This window comes from Indicator indicator, chromosome 8 (assembly GCF_027791375.1).
Source record: "Indicator indicator isolate 239-I01 chromosome 8, UM_Iind_1.1, whole genome shotgun sequence".
NCBI classification, from domain to species: Eukaryota; Metazoa; Chordata; class Aves; order Piciformes; family Indicatoridae; genus Indicator; species Indicator indicator.
The window spans coordinates 34,168,967-34,185,669 of record NC_072017.1 but is presented as its reverse complement, the minus strand read 5'-3'; the positions used below and the strand labels follow the sequence as shown (position 1 = coordinate 34,185,669).

At 41.1% G+C, this 16,703-nt stretch overlaps 1 protein-coding gene across 1 annotated transcript in view; it reads left to right on the top strand.

Moving 5' to 3' along the window:
- The window catches only part of PPP3CA (protein phosphatase 3 catalytic subunit alpha), a 126,185-nt gene that overhangs the window by 89,732 nt on the left and 19,750 nt on the right, over positions 1-16,703 (top strand). The window contains exons 8-9 of the mRNA XM_054383312.1: positions 10,752-10,877; positions 13,547-13,621. Coding sequence (XP_054239287.1) covers positions 10,752-10,877; positions 13,547-13,621 — 201 coding nt within the window. The remainder of the gene's footprint in view (positions 1-10,751; positions 10,878-13,546; positions 13,622-16,703) is intronic.

Genomic DNA, 16,703 nt, shown 5'->3' with positions numbered 1-16,703 from the left:
GGACGTGGTAGAAGTCCCATCTCTGGAAGTTTTTAAAGCCAGGCTGGATGTGGCTCTGGCCAGCCTGACCTAGTGTGAGGTGTTCCTGCCCATGGCAGGGGTTGGAACTGGATGATCCTTGAGGTCCTTTCCAACCCTAACAATTCTATGATTCTATAACGGGTTTTTTTCCACATTGGTGTTCTCAATATGGATGTTAATTTGTGCAAAAACTAATAAAAACCATTCTGCAGAAAAAAATGCCAGCAGAGCTGTCAGCAGCAACTTTTGTTAAGAGTGAATATTACGGAGGCTCTACTGACACTGTAAAAAGTGCAGGATGAAACAAGGGAGGTGTTCACTTTCTCAGCAGCCTTGTTGCTGTTGGTGGGTAAGTGGTTACTCTCTGTGCTTGCTGCTTTGGGCAGAAGGCAGCCTGGTGAAGGTCTGTGCAAGTAATGTGACAGAAAATGTTCACCCTTTGTTCCCTAATGCATGCAGGCAGTTCTGCACACACCAAGGCAGTGGTGGAACAATGTGAGATTTTTGTCATGAAGGCAAATGTAAAATGTACAGCAATGATACATGTGCTGAGTCCAGTTCTGGGCAACCCAGTTCAAGGGAGACAGGGAAATAATAGAGAGAGCCAGTGGAGGCTGCAAGGATGATTAAGGGACTGGAACATCTGTCTTAGGAAGGGCTGAGTGACCTGGGGCTGTTTAACCTGGAGAAGAGAAGGCTGAGAGGGAATCTTATTAATGGCTCTAAGTATCTGAAGAGTGGGTGTCAAGAAGAAGGGGCTGGGCTCTTTTCAGTGGTGCTCTGTGATAGGACAAGGGGCAATAGATAGAAACTGGAACACAGGAAATCCCACCTTGACCATTAGGAAAAATTTCTTTATTGTAAGGGTGATGGAGCCCTGGACCAGGCTGCCCAGAGAGGTTTTGGAGCCTCCTTCTCTGGAGACTTTCAAAACCTGCCTGGACATGTTCCTATGTGGCCTGCTCTAGGTGATCCTGCTTTAGCAGGGGGGTTGGATTCGATGATCTCTGGTGGCCCTTCCAACCCTACCATTCTGTGATGCTATGATAAGATTAAAAATCTTGAATCTGAAATCACAGAGTCTGGGTGCTGGAAAGAAGTGCCTCTGTTTCAGAAGAGAACGTGATTTCCTTTGTTCCAGGATGCTCTGCTGTGGCAGGCAGGTCATAAAACTGGTTGAAAGCCTATCCTGATGAAATGCTGTAGGTCAGCTGCTGAGAACCGCTGTGTATCTGTGGTCACAGGTGAAGTTTGGATGTGCTGCTGGTGATAGCTGCCCTGAGTGAGCTCAGGCAAATCAGCAGTGGTGCAAGATGAGTCCCAGTGTGCAGCTTCAATGTATGATTTCTTGTACATTCAGAGGCTGACCTTTAGCACTTTGTAATGAGTTTCTGTTGGATTTAACTGCCTCCTTTTCTCTCGTTAGAAGTTTTGACACATTATTTCATGTGACTGATTGCGCTGCCTCTTGGCATTTAAAGTACATCAGGCATAGTTTTTTGTGCTGCATTGCTCATGCATCTTCATCTGGATAGCATTTGGGTGCTTACTTCCCTCTTCAAGAAAGAAAAACACCATTTATCCTCAGTCAGTCCAAACCATGCTACTTGTTGGCTTCCTTGATTTGCAGCAGATGAACAGAGAGGCTCTGAATGGCTGCTTTCAGGAAGCCAAGGAAAGCTTTTATCCATCCAAAGGTGTTACAGGACAGTTACTTGGGCTGACTCACCATGCACTGGTGCAGAACCCAATTTGTCTTTATGGATCACTTGGAAGTTTCCTTGCTGTTGGGGGTTCTTTGGAAAATGAGTTACTTTACTGCTAGTAAGTGCCTTCCTTCCTCACATGTGTTCTTAGTACACTTCTGGTTGTCACTTAGATAATAGTCACCCTAAGTAAATTCTTGAGAGGCTTCATCTCCCACTGATATCCATAGGTCATTTTCAAGACCAGTGTTGTTTAAGATAAATACTTAAAAAACAATCTGCAGGGGGCTGGGAATGCTCATTTTCCACTCCAGGATGATAGTTGTCATTCCCTTTAAAGCAGATATACTTTCTTGTACTTCTTCAAGGCACTTTAGAATGAGTGGACTTTTTTGCCAACTTTATCCAAGGGCATATTCAGTCCCCTCTGGAGAGCAACCAGTGGGATCAGGTATGTCCTTAAAGAGCAGTAGGAAGGCAACTTTCCTAGAGCAAAAGAGAGACTCAGCTGGAGTAGATGAAGATACGATACCCAAACAAGACCATGTTCAGCATATCTGCTGTTAATAACGCTGCTGTGGAACCTCTTCATGGGCTGTCTCACAATGCCAACCCACCATAGGAATCTCTTGGCTTTGCTTCACTGGATTCTGGCACTAAAGGGAGTTTCTGTGTCCTTTTGGTTACTGGCCATGCCTTGTGAAGGCTGCGTGTGTGTAATTCATCCATCATGTGGCTGCTGGTCCTGTCACAGCCCCAGCCCACACACATACACAACTTTGAGTGCCAAAGTTAGGTTTTTCAATTAGGAGGCTCCCATCAGGGGTTCCCTGTGTAATTGATGGAGACAGGAGAGAGATTTTTGAGGGGGTGATTCAGAGACTCAGAAACTGCCTAGATACAGGGAGCCTGTGTCCCTCCTCTTCCTATGACTATCCTTCTCCGTTATTGTTATTAATACCTTCCATACTCATTATAATGGAGAGCATTGGCAACTTCAGAGCTTCTGTTCACTGTTTTCATAGCTTTCTCAAAGATTTCTGCTCTCATTTATACTATTAAAAGGCACCAAGAACTTTTAAGACTATAAGGAAAGACTGAGAGAGTTGGGGCTGTTCAGTCTGGAGAAGAGAAGGCTCCAAGGTGACCTAATTGTGGCCTTCCAGTATCTGAAGGGGACTACAAGAAAGCTGGGGAGGGACTTTTTAGGGTGTCAGGTAGTGATAGGACTAGGGGGAATGGAATAAAGCTGGAAGTGGGGAGATTCAGGCTGGACGTGAGGAAGAAGTTCTTCACCTTGAGAGTGGTGAGAGCCTGGAATGGGTTGTCCAGGGAGGTGGTTGAGGCCCCATCCCTGGAGGTGTTTAAGGCCAGGCTGGATGAGGCTCTGGCCAGCCTGATCTAGTGTGAGGTGTCCCTGCCCATGGCAGGGGGGTTGGAACTGGATGATCCTTGTGGTCCCTTCCAACCCTGACTGGTTCTATGATTCTCTGATCATCAGAACTTGTTACAAGAATTGCTGGTACACTGACAATTTTCTAAGGCTACTTCTTCTGAAGAGGATCAAAACTCCTCATGCAAGAGGATAAACGTGAACTGGATTGTGATAGTTACCTGTGGCTTCAGGGCCTTGGAGGAAGGCTCTACTGATCAAGAAACTGAGAAAGCTGTCCAGGTTTACCCCTGCATTCAAGGGTGCCCATCGCCAGGAGAAATTCTCTATAGACACAGAATAAAAGGGTGCCACAAATGAGTACATTGTGTGATCTGCTGCCCTTGTACTGTGTCTAAACTTCCATGCCTACATTTTACCTTTCTTAATGCCTCAGTTCGGGTTTACTGTAATACTGTTTGTGTCCCAACCAAAAAAAAAAAAAAACCCAAAAAACCATGAAAGGTTTTACAGAAGTTCTACAGAGGCAAGTGATGTATTTGCAAGTCATTGGCAATGGTTCATGTTTTAGTGTCTGGCTGTCACTTCAGTAAGTGAATGCTTTTTGGGTGAGTGAACAATTTTAACTAGCTGTCTAAAGACAGACTGTTATCTTTTGAAGACTTTTAAAAGGTTAGGGTTTTTGTAGTGGTGAGATAACCACCAGAGAATCTGAAGCTGTTAAAAAAGCCAGCAACATGATGTCTCTTCCAACATGCTGCATTGTGTACTTGTGGTGTAGCTGAAAGTAAAAGCAGATGATGAAGGCAAGAAACAAAGAAAGTATACAGGGGAGTTTGGGATACTAGAAAAATCAAAACCAGCTGTGCATTGCTATGTCTGTTAACATATGGTAAGTAATATATCAATGAAGTAGCTATAAAGTATCAGCATGTGGTATACCATAGATACAAATTAAGCAATGTACCTGATCCAAATAGGAAAATTACTTTCAGCTTGAAAAAAGGCAGAATGATATAGATGGAAGACAAGGAGGATCTATGAGAAATAATATCACTTTGGGAGGAAGAAAAGCAGTGTGACCTTCTGTTTGCCCTATCAGTTTTCTTTAGTGCTTTATCTCTGCTGTTGTGATGAGGTCTTGTCATGGAAACAAAAAGAGGAACTGTCAGGGTTATCTAGAGCATCTCATTGCCAGTTCAGAGAAGTTTGCCAGAAGTACTTTTGCAGTCTTATCAGTAAGGTCTTGAATGCTTTTGCACTGTTTCTTTGCAATTGCACATGTAAAATGAAAATCTTCAGAATTCTAAACGGAAGATTTACCCAACTGCAATTAGCCCCACTTCTGTACTGGATTATTTACACCATTACCTTGCATAGTAAATAATTTTTTTCCCTTGATAATGTTTAAACTCCTTAAGCATTTTACTAACCCTTATCCCTGACCTGTCTTGGGCAGGAACTCTGCTGGAGGAGAAGGCACTGTTCCCAGCTGAAGCCACTGTTAACCCAGCAGGGTTAACACCAAAGCAATCAGAAACTGAAATTCTTTCTTAGATCTGAAGAATTTGAGAGTCCTTTCACTGCATTTATCTTCTAAGTGCAAGATGAGTTTCCTAAAAGAAAATCAGTTGTCTTGGTTGCTAGAATTATGTTGAGGTTCTTTATCTAAAAATGTATCATTCATTCTGGGCTAATATTTCTACCATGTTTGTTATTTTTTTTTCTCCTCTGATGGAAATGTTACCAATTAATTTATACTGAGAAAGTGATTCAGCAGATCTTGAAGCAGGATAATTAATGTCTTTTTCTGAACTATTGGCCACACACTTTAATGCTGTTCATGTTGCTTAGGGTCAAGCTCTAGGCTTTTAAAGCAGCAACTGAGATGTCAGAGGGGGCCTGAGACAAGCACAGGAATGGCACAGGAGATAGAGATGATCTGGGTTCATCTTTAGTCAAGGGAGATACCCCAGGGAGTTTTAGATGGCATGAGGTGATTATATTTGACCCTGAGCCAGTTGGAGGAACTGCCCCCATCTCTAGCTGAAGGAAAGATTTCTTAACTACACATTTTTCACCACCTGTATTTCCAGCCTTAGGTACCTGTCTTAAGTGCTTCAAGCTAAATGGTACAAATGCCCTTAGCTTGCTGTGTTAGCTTTTCATTGCACTCTAATGTGATTTCAGCATTTGATATCCCAGTTCACTAGCATTGGAAAGAAGTATAATGTCATTTGGGATATCTGCACATCTTCACTTTACAAAGCATTAGCTTCTAAAACTCATTTACAGCAGTGAGCATCAAAATTAGGTTAAAATGTGTGTGGCTGTTAAGAATGATAACAGATTCTTGCTCTGGTTGGTGATTATCCTCTATAAAACTAGGACTGGTGGCTTGGGCTGGTAGCATCTGTCTGAATCACAGAACCACAGAATGTTAGGGGCTGGAAGGGACCTCAAAATATCATCCAGCCTAACCCCCCCTGCAGAGCAGGATCACCTATACCAGATCACATGGGAATGTATCCAGGGGGGGTCTTGAATATCTCCAGAGAGGGAGACTCCATAACCCCCTTGGGCAGCCTGTCTGACTATAGGTTTGGAAAGAAAAGTGTAGAGGTTGCAGCCTGGAATAATAAGGAAATGTTGGAGAGAGTCAAGTTTTCCTCCATTACGAGTTTCATAACCAGGGAAACCCATCCCACATTCTTCTGTCTCCCCCACCAGCATCTGCATGGCCTGTGGGCATGTAACCCTAACCTTCAAAAGGTTTCCTGCTCTTTCTGGGAAGCTGGCACCTCCTATAGCTACTTGGATATCAAGGTAACGTGGGCTAAGAAATGACACAGAGCTGAAACCCTCAAATGCTTTCTGAGCCAACAAAGGGGGGGGAAAAAAGAGTTAAGATCTAAAGAAAGAGAGGGGCCAGAAGAGCTCATGGCAACTCCTGCTAATATCTGAGAAGCCTTTTTCTTCTTGATGCAGGTGAGGTTTTTTGCTTCCAGCTACTAAGCAATAGGCAGAACTGCACGATCATAGCAAGAGCCAGTTTGTTTTAATGTTAAATGCCAACTTCATTAGTTGCCTAACAACACTGTTTTGTATAGATTGTACTTATAAATGAAATATTTTAAAATTAAAAATGCAGAAAAGTATTTGGGATACTTGCAACTATCCTACTTTATTTTATTCTTTTATGATTAGGGTGATTTTAGAAGACTTCTGTCTGTTCTGACCCTGCTTTATTGTATGGTGTTATTTTTCTTCAAGTGGCTTTTGAAGTCATTTGTGGAGAAGCTGTACAGGTCATTTATAGAGGAGAACAGGGTTTTAAAACATTGTTACCAGACCCTGCTTCTGTAAGATATTCAAGTATATAAATTAATAAAGGGGTGTAAAGATTTATCTTTTTTTTTTTTTACAGTAGTTTCAAAATAAGTAATCTTCCTTTAAAAATCCCAAGAAAACCAAAACAAATTAAAAATTTAATTTGATGTTTTCCAACTCTTCTGCCTGTGGTTCAGGCCTTTTAGAGTTTTAAAAGTTCTTTGTAAAAATGATTTATTCAACTGTCACAGAATTTAAGAATAGACTGAATGGATAAATTGAAGAATTAATGGAAAGGGGAACTACCTCAGGTCACTATAATGATGAATTTGAAGTCTTAGTCCTTCTAAATGAAACTGCACAACCAATAAGTGATCTTTTTTGTATGGTTTTGACTCATTTTTGCTGTAAAGCCACAAACTATTTCTTTTTTATTATGCAATTGTGTCACTGTAATAGAAGGAGAATGAATTCCAGTCTGCCCTATGTAATTTCAGCCAAAAAAAAAAAAAAAACCAAAAGATGGAAATATTAAGAATGTTAACACCAGTTTTCTCATTTTTGCTAATAGCAGTATTAAGCCATTTTTTATTTTACTGAGCAGCAGAATGGCTGCCAACTGTCAGATGAGGATGGGCAGGAGTCAGATGTGGTTTATATAAATAGAGGGTGTCTGCCTAGCAGAACTTCTCATAAACACTAGCAACCCATTCTCTCTGTCCATCAATGAGCAGGCTTCAGAAACTCCCAGGTCACTCTGGACTCACTCATTGTCCACAAAATGGAAGACATTTAGCAATCTATTGAGTTTTTGTGGAAAGCAACAGTCTAATGCATTCAAACAAGCAAACAATAACAAAAAACAATCAAAAATAAAAAAACACCCCCCACTCCCCGAAAACAACAAAACAAGAACAACAAAGCTTCTTGTCTGATTGACAGAGAATTAGTCAGTGAAAGTAGATGAACAATTGAGGGGGAAAGTGTTCAGAGCCTTCAGCCAACGTTCCAATATGCTGCATTTCCTGTGGTGCTGTGCTAGCTTGCAGTTGTGGTTCCTTACTGCCTGTTATGTGACACCCAACCCCTGGAACTATGTTCTTCCCTGGGGAACCATAGGTGGGAAGATGGGAGAAAAGGGGAAAGCAAAGTATGATTATACCTCCTTTACTGTGTGTTTTTGGTGTGGTAAGTTTCTGGCATACTTCTGGTTCATGCTGTTTCATTATTTATGAATATGTGATCCTGTGTGTTGCTTCCTTGATTCATTTTTCTTTGACTAAAGTGGAGAAGAACCATTCTGAAGGTCACAGGGTTACTAGATCTCATCAAGATGGTTTAATTCCTGGCTGAAAAGGCAAGCTGAAGGTGATTTATTTAAAGTTACGTACATGTCTTCCAGTATGTGCAGTATATAGTCACTAGCATGAAAAGTGTTCGATGACAGCTCACCTACAGCTACAGAGGTAGGACCTGCTGCAAGATCAGATGATGACCAGCAGGTCATAATGAAGTCAGTGAAAAGAGGTTGTAGCCAGGTGGGAGTTGGTCTCTTCTCCCAAGCAATCAGTGACAGAACAAGAGGATGCAGTCTCAAGCTGCTCCAGGGGAAGTTTAGGCTGGAGGTGAGGAGAAAGTTCTTCCACAGAAAGAGTAATTGGCCATTGGAATGTGCTGCCCAGGGAGGTGGTGAAGTCACTGTCCCTGGAGGTGTTCAAAAAAAAGCTTGGATGTGGCACTTGGAGCCATGGTTTAGTTGTCATGAGGTGTTAAGTATTACATATAGGTTGGACTTGATCTCCGAGGTCTTTTCCAACCTGATTGGTTCTTTGAGAATCAGCACCTGAGTGGCAATTGCGTTCAGAGCAGTATATAAATGCTAGTGGTGAGATGACCAACAAACTTCATGTGAAGTTTGCTGGGCTGTTGTGGTAGTTTTAGGCTGTGCCTAAGAATATTTTCTACAGATTCAGTAAAAAAGTAGTAGAATGTAAATAAATTACCATTGGATGTAAAAGGGAAAATAATGATGAGGTCTAAATAATCCCATTGGTCTGATTGCTAACATAAAGTTAGTTGTCTAAACTAACTCTCTCTTTGGTTTCTTTGCTCTAGCTGCTTGCTTGCTGACCTTGGCTGTGTTTCTTTGTTGTGGCTAAGTACTAATAAGCTACTTTCTGCTTTTCTCCTTTTTTATCTTGTCCTGAGTACAGGGGGGAAAAGGAGGAAGCTGTTGGTAACCCTTGATTTTGTCCAGTGGGATTCTTATGTTGTTTATAAATTGTAAATACATGTAAATACTGAGTATTTAGTACATATTTGTTGCATTCCATATTTCTAGATTTGTAGTGTGTTTGTAAATACAGCTTTCTTTGCTTTCAACTGAGCTGGCCTGGCAATTTTAATCTGGGGGTAATTTCAACCCATCACAGCTGTCTTCCTTAAAAGTGAAACCCCACCCTCATTTTTCCAAATATAAAAATGTCAAAGTCCCTGCACCTTTTACAGTGGGTGGAAGATTCAGCTTCTGTTAACTGATTTGATTAAAGATCCTGCCTGCAGTCTCCTGTGAATGTATTGTTTAAAAGCTTTTATGTCTTTGTGTTTGAGATAGTTTGGTTTAGGTGGTCATGTCAAAATCACCTTTTTCTCCCTGAGCAAAATAATACTTGCTCTTTTATTTCTTAAATGACTGTTAACCAGGAGCACATCTGTGCCTGTGCAATTTAGAAATGAGTGGATTTCAGGAAGCAGATTCTGTAAACTGAAATATACCCTTAGTAGGTTAGAGAGACTGTTACCAGGTTGAGGGACTGCAGCATTAAGATTTTATATTTTACATATAGATATTTTTGTGTATATATATATATAGAGAGAGTATATGTCTGTGCAAAAAGACAGAAAAGAAGAGGAGAAAAAGAAAAAAAAAGGAAGGGATGTGAGATGTAGTTTCATGGTTTTCCAAGCTAAGGCAGTAGACCCATAAAATGAACAGCAGAAATCCAGCACTGGATGATTTTTATTGAAAGACCGTATCAAATGAAAGTCTCCCTCAATATGTTATTTTAAAGCCAACAAATCCATGTGTGATATAGACTTGTTGAACCTACCCCTATTCTTTGTTCTTCCAGGCAGTCTCAATGAGTGGCCTGAGATATGGGTAATCTACAGCACCCCAATAACCACTTGCTGCTGTCCCAATTTTTGGAAGTGCATGGGAGTCTAGATGCGGTGTGCGGAATGCGGTGTTAGCTAAATTAGAGTGTTGGTGCAAAATTACTGTTGGGCAAAATCAATTCTTTGGAAAATTACTATTGATAAGGGCAGTTATCTAGGCTTATGATAAAATTCATTTTATTTAATCTGCTGCATTTTCCAAATTACTTTGCTCTTCCCCATCCAAATCAATACTGTCCCTTTCTCTTCCACCTGCACTCTATACTTTCTTAGTTATACTCAAGGCACATTCAGCCTTTCTCTCTTTCATCTGACTTCTGACTGCACAGGACCTGGGTATGGCCTCTTTAGAAATAAATAGCTGTTTGTTGCTCACATACTTTGTCATACTTTGATTTCCTTTGTTCTATTAGTGTTGCAAAACCAAGTTAAAGTTGATCAGATTGTGTTCCAGGTATCAACCTGGAGTCCATTAACAGAAGTTAACACTGAACTTTATGCAGTGCTTTAAAGCACCATGGCATAAATATCTGTATTTCTGCCCAGTGCAAATGTAGCCTGTGTGTGTGCACTGACAACAATGATGGGAGTTTGAAATGATGCAAAAAAATATTAGTATTCATTCATACTATCAAAAACATGGTCCCATGTGCCTGGAGGTTGAAAACTGTGAGAAGAAAGTGTTGTCTGTTGTATAGTACTACAAATGAAGCATGTTGGAAATGTTCATTGGATGAGCAGCATTCAAGCTCTGAGTGATAAATGTTCTTCTCAGTTACCTCCTAAGTATGGTTGTGAGGAGCTCAGATAGCTGTGTGGAATGGGTGGTTATGGATATTCTGCATGGTGCACTGCTGGTGGCAAATCCCAGAGCCTAGGTTCGTGACAGCTCAGAATAATTAATTCACTTACCAACACACCTTAGCACCAGGGAAAGCTTACAGCATGGCTTTCAGACTGGAAAGGGCTTGCAGCTTCTTGGAGGCTGCATCCTATTACAGGTAGCAGTGGTGCCACTGGGTCAAGTGATTGAAAGCTGGTGAGCAGCCCTGCAGGCTGTGAATGCCGTGAGCTGGTCCACACCCGTGTAGCTGATGCCTCTTTTGCCTCTTTCCTCCTTCTAGCTGCAGTATTGAAGTATGAGAACAATGTTATGAACATCAGACAGTTCAACTGCTCCCCTCATCCATACTGGCTTCCAAACTTCATGGATGTGTTTACCTGGTCCTTGCCATTTGTGGGAGAGAAAGGTATGTAAATTGGCTCTGTTTGTTGAAACTGCAAAATGGTTTCTTACTCACTGTGCATGTGGCCTTGTTTATTTGAAATGGTAAGGACAATCTGAAGACAGATGACTTGTTTACAAGGATAGATTTGGAGGAACAGGCCTCAGAGACGCAAGCAATCACCAATGGTTAATCATACCTCTCACATGTTTTTATGATTTCCATTCTTTCCAAGGTGTAATGCCACTTCGTTTCTGCTCTACATTTTATGGCATTGCAGGCCAGAGGTGCATTCACCAAATAAAATTCTTTCTAGGTATTCCTTTATAAGCTCTTGCGCAATCTTTTGGACATTGCTTAGAACAGACTTCATCACAGTGAGACCCTTATCCAGTTGACCTGTGTAATGATGACGATGGGTTGCTTTTTCACCAGCAAACATAGAGCTAGTGATGCTAAGACTCAGTCTGCTTAGCTGTTCCAGGATTGAATAGAGAGATGACTGGAAGAAGGAAAACCTGCTCCTCAGCCCCTTCTCTGCCTGGGGCATACAGAGCTTCATGGTTGGTGAGAAAGTCTCTAAAGAACATAAACGAAACTTTATTGAAACATGATGCTCTTGATGTTGCCTCAAGACGGCTTCATGCAATGAATGGCAAGCACACAAAAGGCATGAAAACACTTTGGTCTAACATAGTAAATGAATACATAATGCAGACCACTTAAACCCCAAGCCCTTTTATTCTGGGCCTGAGATGAAGCTTCCTTTGATCCATCCATTACAGTATATTGCTGCAACAGCAATTACTGCCAAAAAAAACTGTAATAAACTCTTAAAAGCTGCTTGGAATAACAGTTCTGTCTTAATGGGCAACTGGAAATACAGCCAGCTGTGGCTCTTACCTGCAGTCGTGACAGGCTTTGTTTTCAGCTACTCTTTTGTATGAGGAAAGCCACTGGTGAGAGGCCCAAGGTCTCTGTGAACAAAGCAGATAGACAATGAAGCAGGGATTAACAAAGAGCAGACTGCTGTTTCCTCTAATGGAGACATTGCATAATCCACACTGACTTGTGTTACAGGCTCTTGTGAAGCAGATAAAATGCTTTCATTTTCTGTGGCCCTAAATTAGCCAGACTGGTTTTAGCATGTGCTGGTTCTCCATACCTGTCGCAGTCCTGTAAAAAGTTCTGTAACTTTTTTTTTTTTTTTTTTTGGAGTCTTCACCATGCCTGGCCTCCTCAAGTGGGGCTACAAGATGCAGGATCAGATTTTTTGAGGTTCTGAGACTGTGGGCACTCCTCCCTCTTCTTTTTTCTTGAGGCTTTTTTCCTTCCTTTGTATCTTCCCAATGGTCACTCTTACCAATTACTTGGAAATTTTTAGAGCCCCGAGTAGTTAAATCTGTGTTTTCCCTTTCTCTGTGAAACAGAATTCATGGATGGAAGAGTTGATGTTCTACGCAGCTTTTTTATGTTGTTGTGTTTTTAATAGATTTTTTCCCCCCACAAGGGCCAACAAAGGTAGGAAGCTGTTAGTTTCACTAACAGCATGCATTCATTCATTCATTCAACAGTCATTCCTAATGTGGAAAGTCATTCCACTAATCCTTGTCAAAGGAAAATATGAAATCCTTTACTAATGTAGGAAAAACATAGCTTTGTCCTACCCTTCTAATGTTCCAAGCCATCATAGTTGTCACAGAAGAGGATTTTAATAACCGCTTGATGAAAAATGTTAAAGCTTCAACCTGTGTAGCTAGTGCAAGACTAGACATGCCTGGTAACCCTTTTAATGATTCTTGCTACATGTAGATGTAGTGGAGTCTTTCTCAAGCTGCTAATAATTTCACACTTTATGTAGTAACTTTGGCTTTTTTGATCTCTAAATTACTTCTCCTTGGTTGTGATTTTTGCTGGGTTTTTGTTTGGTTGGGTTTGGGTTTTTTTGGCTCTTCTTGCTCCATGTGTAACTCACTCTTACCTGTCCAGAAAGAGCTGGGCACATGGTTAAGGATAGCCTGAGGCTGACCCTTCCATGCTCAAATTGCAAAGTAAGGAAGATGAATGTATTGTGAAATCACCAAAAATGATGTTGCTGTTGAATATAGAACAATTTTAGCTGGAAGGGACCTACATTGATCATCTCATCTATTTGTCCTTGGACACTGCCCCTTTGTGGACATCTTCCCCGGGTTAGTGTTTAGTGGAACTGAAAGTGCAGTGTACAAAACCTCGATAAATAAGTACTCTCTGATCCCTCTTGCTGTAACTGTTTTCAATTGGAATGTCATTGGGAAATCAAACCCTGCTGCAATAGAGCAGCAAGAGGAAAGTAAAACAGTTGTGTTGTTCAAGTGGAATGAAAGGCAAAAATACAGTAGGGGAGAAAATAAAAGTTACCTAGGTCATTGGCAAGGGCTAAAAAAAGAGAGAGTGTAAACACATTTTAAGGTCTGTTTATTGTGGTGTTTGTTATATGTGGAACATTTTTTTTATACAAACCTGTACATTTTATTAACTGCACAAGACACTTGAAGCTTATGTTGCGACATGCATAAAAGAAGCTCCTGCAGTTTAAAAAGTGAGTGCCTTTTCTGCACTGAGTTTTCATTTGCACTGCTATAGCTAGGGTTTGCTCTCTGACAGACCAGGAAAGCTTACTATCAACATTTTGCGTTTGGTTTCCATTTCAGTGACAGAGATGCTGGTAAATGTGCTGAACATCTGCTCAGATGATGAACTGGGGACAGAGGAAGATGGGTTTGATGGTAAGAGCCTCCTGCCCTTGGTTGGGATTGTTTGCCTTGAAACTTTTAAAGTAAAGCTTACTTACTAACCCTGGGATAATTTTCTGACTTCCATTTAAGTTCTGTGGCACTGAAAGCAACTGTTGTGCTGGACTCCAGTGGATTTGCTTACTGCATGCTTTCCAAAGAATTAATGGATCTTCTACCCTGTTCTAACCCTTTCCTTGGTCTCACTATTTTGGCTAAAAAAAAAAAAATATTATTTGCCTCCATGAAACTTGGCTTCTGTTGTCACAAAGGAGTCAAATATTGATTTCATGCATCAGGTCCCAGGGATTCCCATAGAAAGGTTAATTATATCAATGAAATTTCCCTCTATGAAACCTGGGTTCTGTTGTCACAAAGGAGTCAAATGTTGATTTCATGCATCAGGTCCCAGGGATTCACGTAGAAAGGTTAATTCTGTCAATGAAATTATCTTTGTACAATGGAATAAGCTTTCTGCACAGCACCTTCCAAGCCATCATTACCACAACTTTGGAAGTCTCCTACTTGAAATACTTCCTTAGGCACCTCTTGTGAGGCACTCATGTGTCTAAAAGACTTTGAAAGGCAATGGAATCAATAGAAATAAATGTGCAAAACCAGCTAAATGTCCCAAATTGATATTTCTGCTAAGGAGAGAGGAATGGCCACTTCTGTTGCCATTTGGGTGAGAGTTTCTATGATGATAAGTTGCCTTGTACCTGTTGGTCTGAATGTGAATTTTATATCTTGCACTTTGGGGTTTCTTAGAAGTCAGTTTATTTTATCAGACATTATTTTCTGTTAGGCTGTGCAAGTGTCAAGTGTAGTTCTCCAGGATGTTCCTTCTCAGTTCCGCAGAATGGAAAAGAAAAAAAAAATCCCCATCCATCCTTAATGTTCTTACTGTGAATGCTTCCAGTGTTTAAAAAAAAAAAAAAACAAACCACCTCCAAACAAACAAAAAAAACAACAGAAAATCTAGGAATAAACAACAGAAATATTAAACTTTCCAAAAGAACCTGGAAAAATCTAGCCCTGTGAAATGTTCTCAAGGTGTTTGTAGGGAGAGCAGATGAACAGGGAGAAGGAAGAAGTTTTAAAGTAAGGCAAATATTTAATGAAGCTGTAATTAATAATTAAACCTCTCTCGCCAAGTCTTTATTTTTAATCTTTGGAAGCAGAAGCTAGCTCATGGGGTTTGACAGATGTTTCCTTTGTGATGGAGAAGGAGGGGATGGATGGATGATAGCCTTGTGGTTTTACTCCACAGCGCCAGATGCAGTGCCCTGCTCTGCATCTGCCGTGGAGTGTGGACGTGAACAATTATCTTGCAGGGCATGGGACAAAGGCTGAATTTATTGAAACCAGTAATCAGTGGAGAGAAGAAAACACCTGTTTGAATATTGTGCCCAATTCTTTTTTTCTCATGCAATTCAAATAAGTAGCTACTGTGTAATTAAAGCAGCGTGTGAAACAGTACAGAGGCATACAATGAGTAAAAACTATGTCAAATTAAATACAGTAGCAACAAAACCATGTGCTTAAAATCCTTGGCTCAAGAAAGCACTTAAGTGCAGGCTGAAATTCCACTGAATGCAAAGCCAAAGCATAAGCTTTATGGGGAAGGATTTTTAAATGAATTCAGCATTGACCTAATACTTTCAAAGCTGTACTGTAAGCTTCTATGGAGCAGAGACAGGCCAATGCCTGTAGTGCTTTTCTAAAATGTTACTGTGTCAGCATTCCCCTGCCTAAGTTGCAGTTCAGGAGCATGTTTTCAAAAGCAGAGTCAGAAATGATGAGGCATTAGGGGTCTTTGGGGACAGCTGTCCTCTCCAGCTGCAGGAGTTCTCTGCATCTGCTGCAGTTTCTCTGAGAAGAGGATGACTTTCCCCTCCTTCACCTTAGCAGTTTTACCACAGCACTCCTTCAGACGTGGAGTTTGCAGCATTGCAGATGTCTAGGCAGGGAGACAGGCTGAAATTCTGTGGGCTTGCATGTGTGTGTACTGCATAATGATATCTAACAGCCCTCAAGTTTCCAGATGAGGAGTAATGAAACCCTTCCTGGTACTGTAACGCTGATACTGTGGTCCAAATCTGCTTTGAGGTTTTTCAGTATGAATGATCCCTCTGTGTAAAACATTACATTAAGGGAGATATTAGAAATGTTGTTGTCTTCAGCATGTATAGCTAAAACCAGAGCTGGCATATATTCATGTTTGCTTTCCCAGATCACAGATTCACAGGATGTTAGGGTTGGAAGGGACCTCCGAAAATCGAGTCCAACCCCCCTGCCACACCAGGAGCACAGAATCCAGCACAGGTCACACAGGGACACATCCAGATGGGTCTGGAAGGTCTCCAGAGAAGGAGACTCACAGCCTCTCTGGGCAGCCTGTTCCACTGCTCTGTGACCCTCACAGAGAAGAAGTTCCTCCTCATGTTGAGGTGGAACCTCCTGTGCTGTACAATGGGATCCCCTTAGAGCTGTGGCACTGGTGCTGCAGCTTGCTGTGGGTGCACGCTTGTGCCTCTGGCCCTCTGGAGCTGTTGGGCTCATGGGGATGGTTTACATGGAAAAGGCTGCAGGATTCAGGCATAAAAGTAAATTTGAGGGTTGATTTAGATGTAAATATAGGCTGATACCTTTAATGATTTCCTGGTGGGTTCTGATCCTCTTTCTCTCAAAAACAGATGAGTCCTCTCTCTTTTCTTATTTTTCTTTGTCTGTTTTTGTTATGTTTTTTTTTCCTTATAGCCTTTCTTTTTAGGGGAGAAACTACACAAGATGTATTTAATTTGTATTCTTGAAAACACACTGGAATGATTATGAACTTAAAACTGTTTCTGTAACAGCTGTATGTTGACAGTCTTAGAATGGTTCAACATTTCTGTTATTCAGTAATTTCAGTTCAGCTACCTTAGAGGACTGCAGCAGGACAGTCCTGATCACCCAGTGACATTTTTCTTCAGCAGTATTTCCCATAGAAGGAAATGCCTGATATCTGCAACAGCAGATGCATTTTATTTAATGAAATTATTCTTTTAAATCATGGCTTATTTCTGTATCGTCA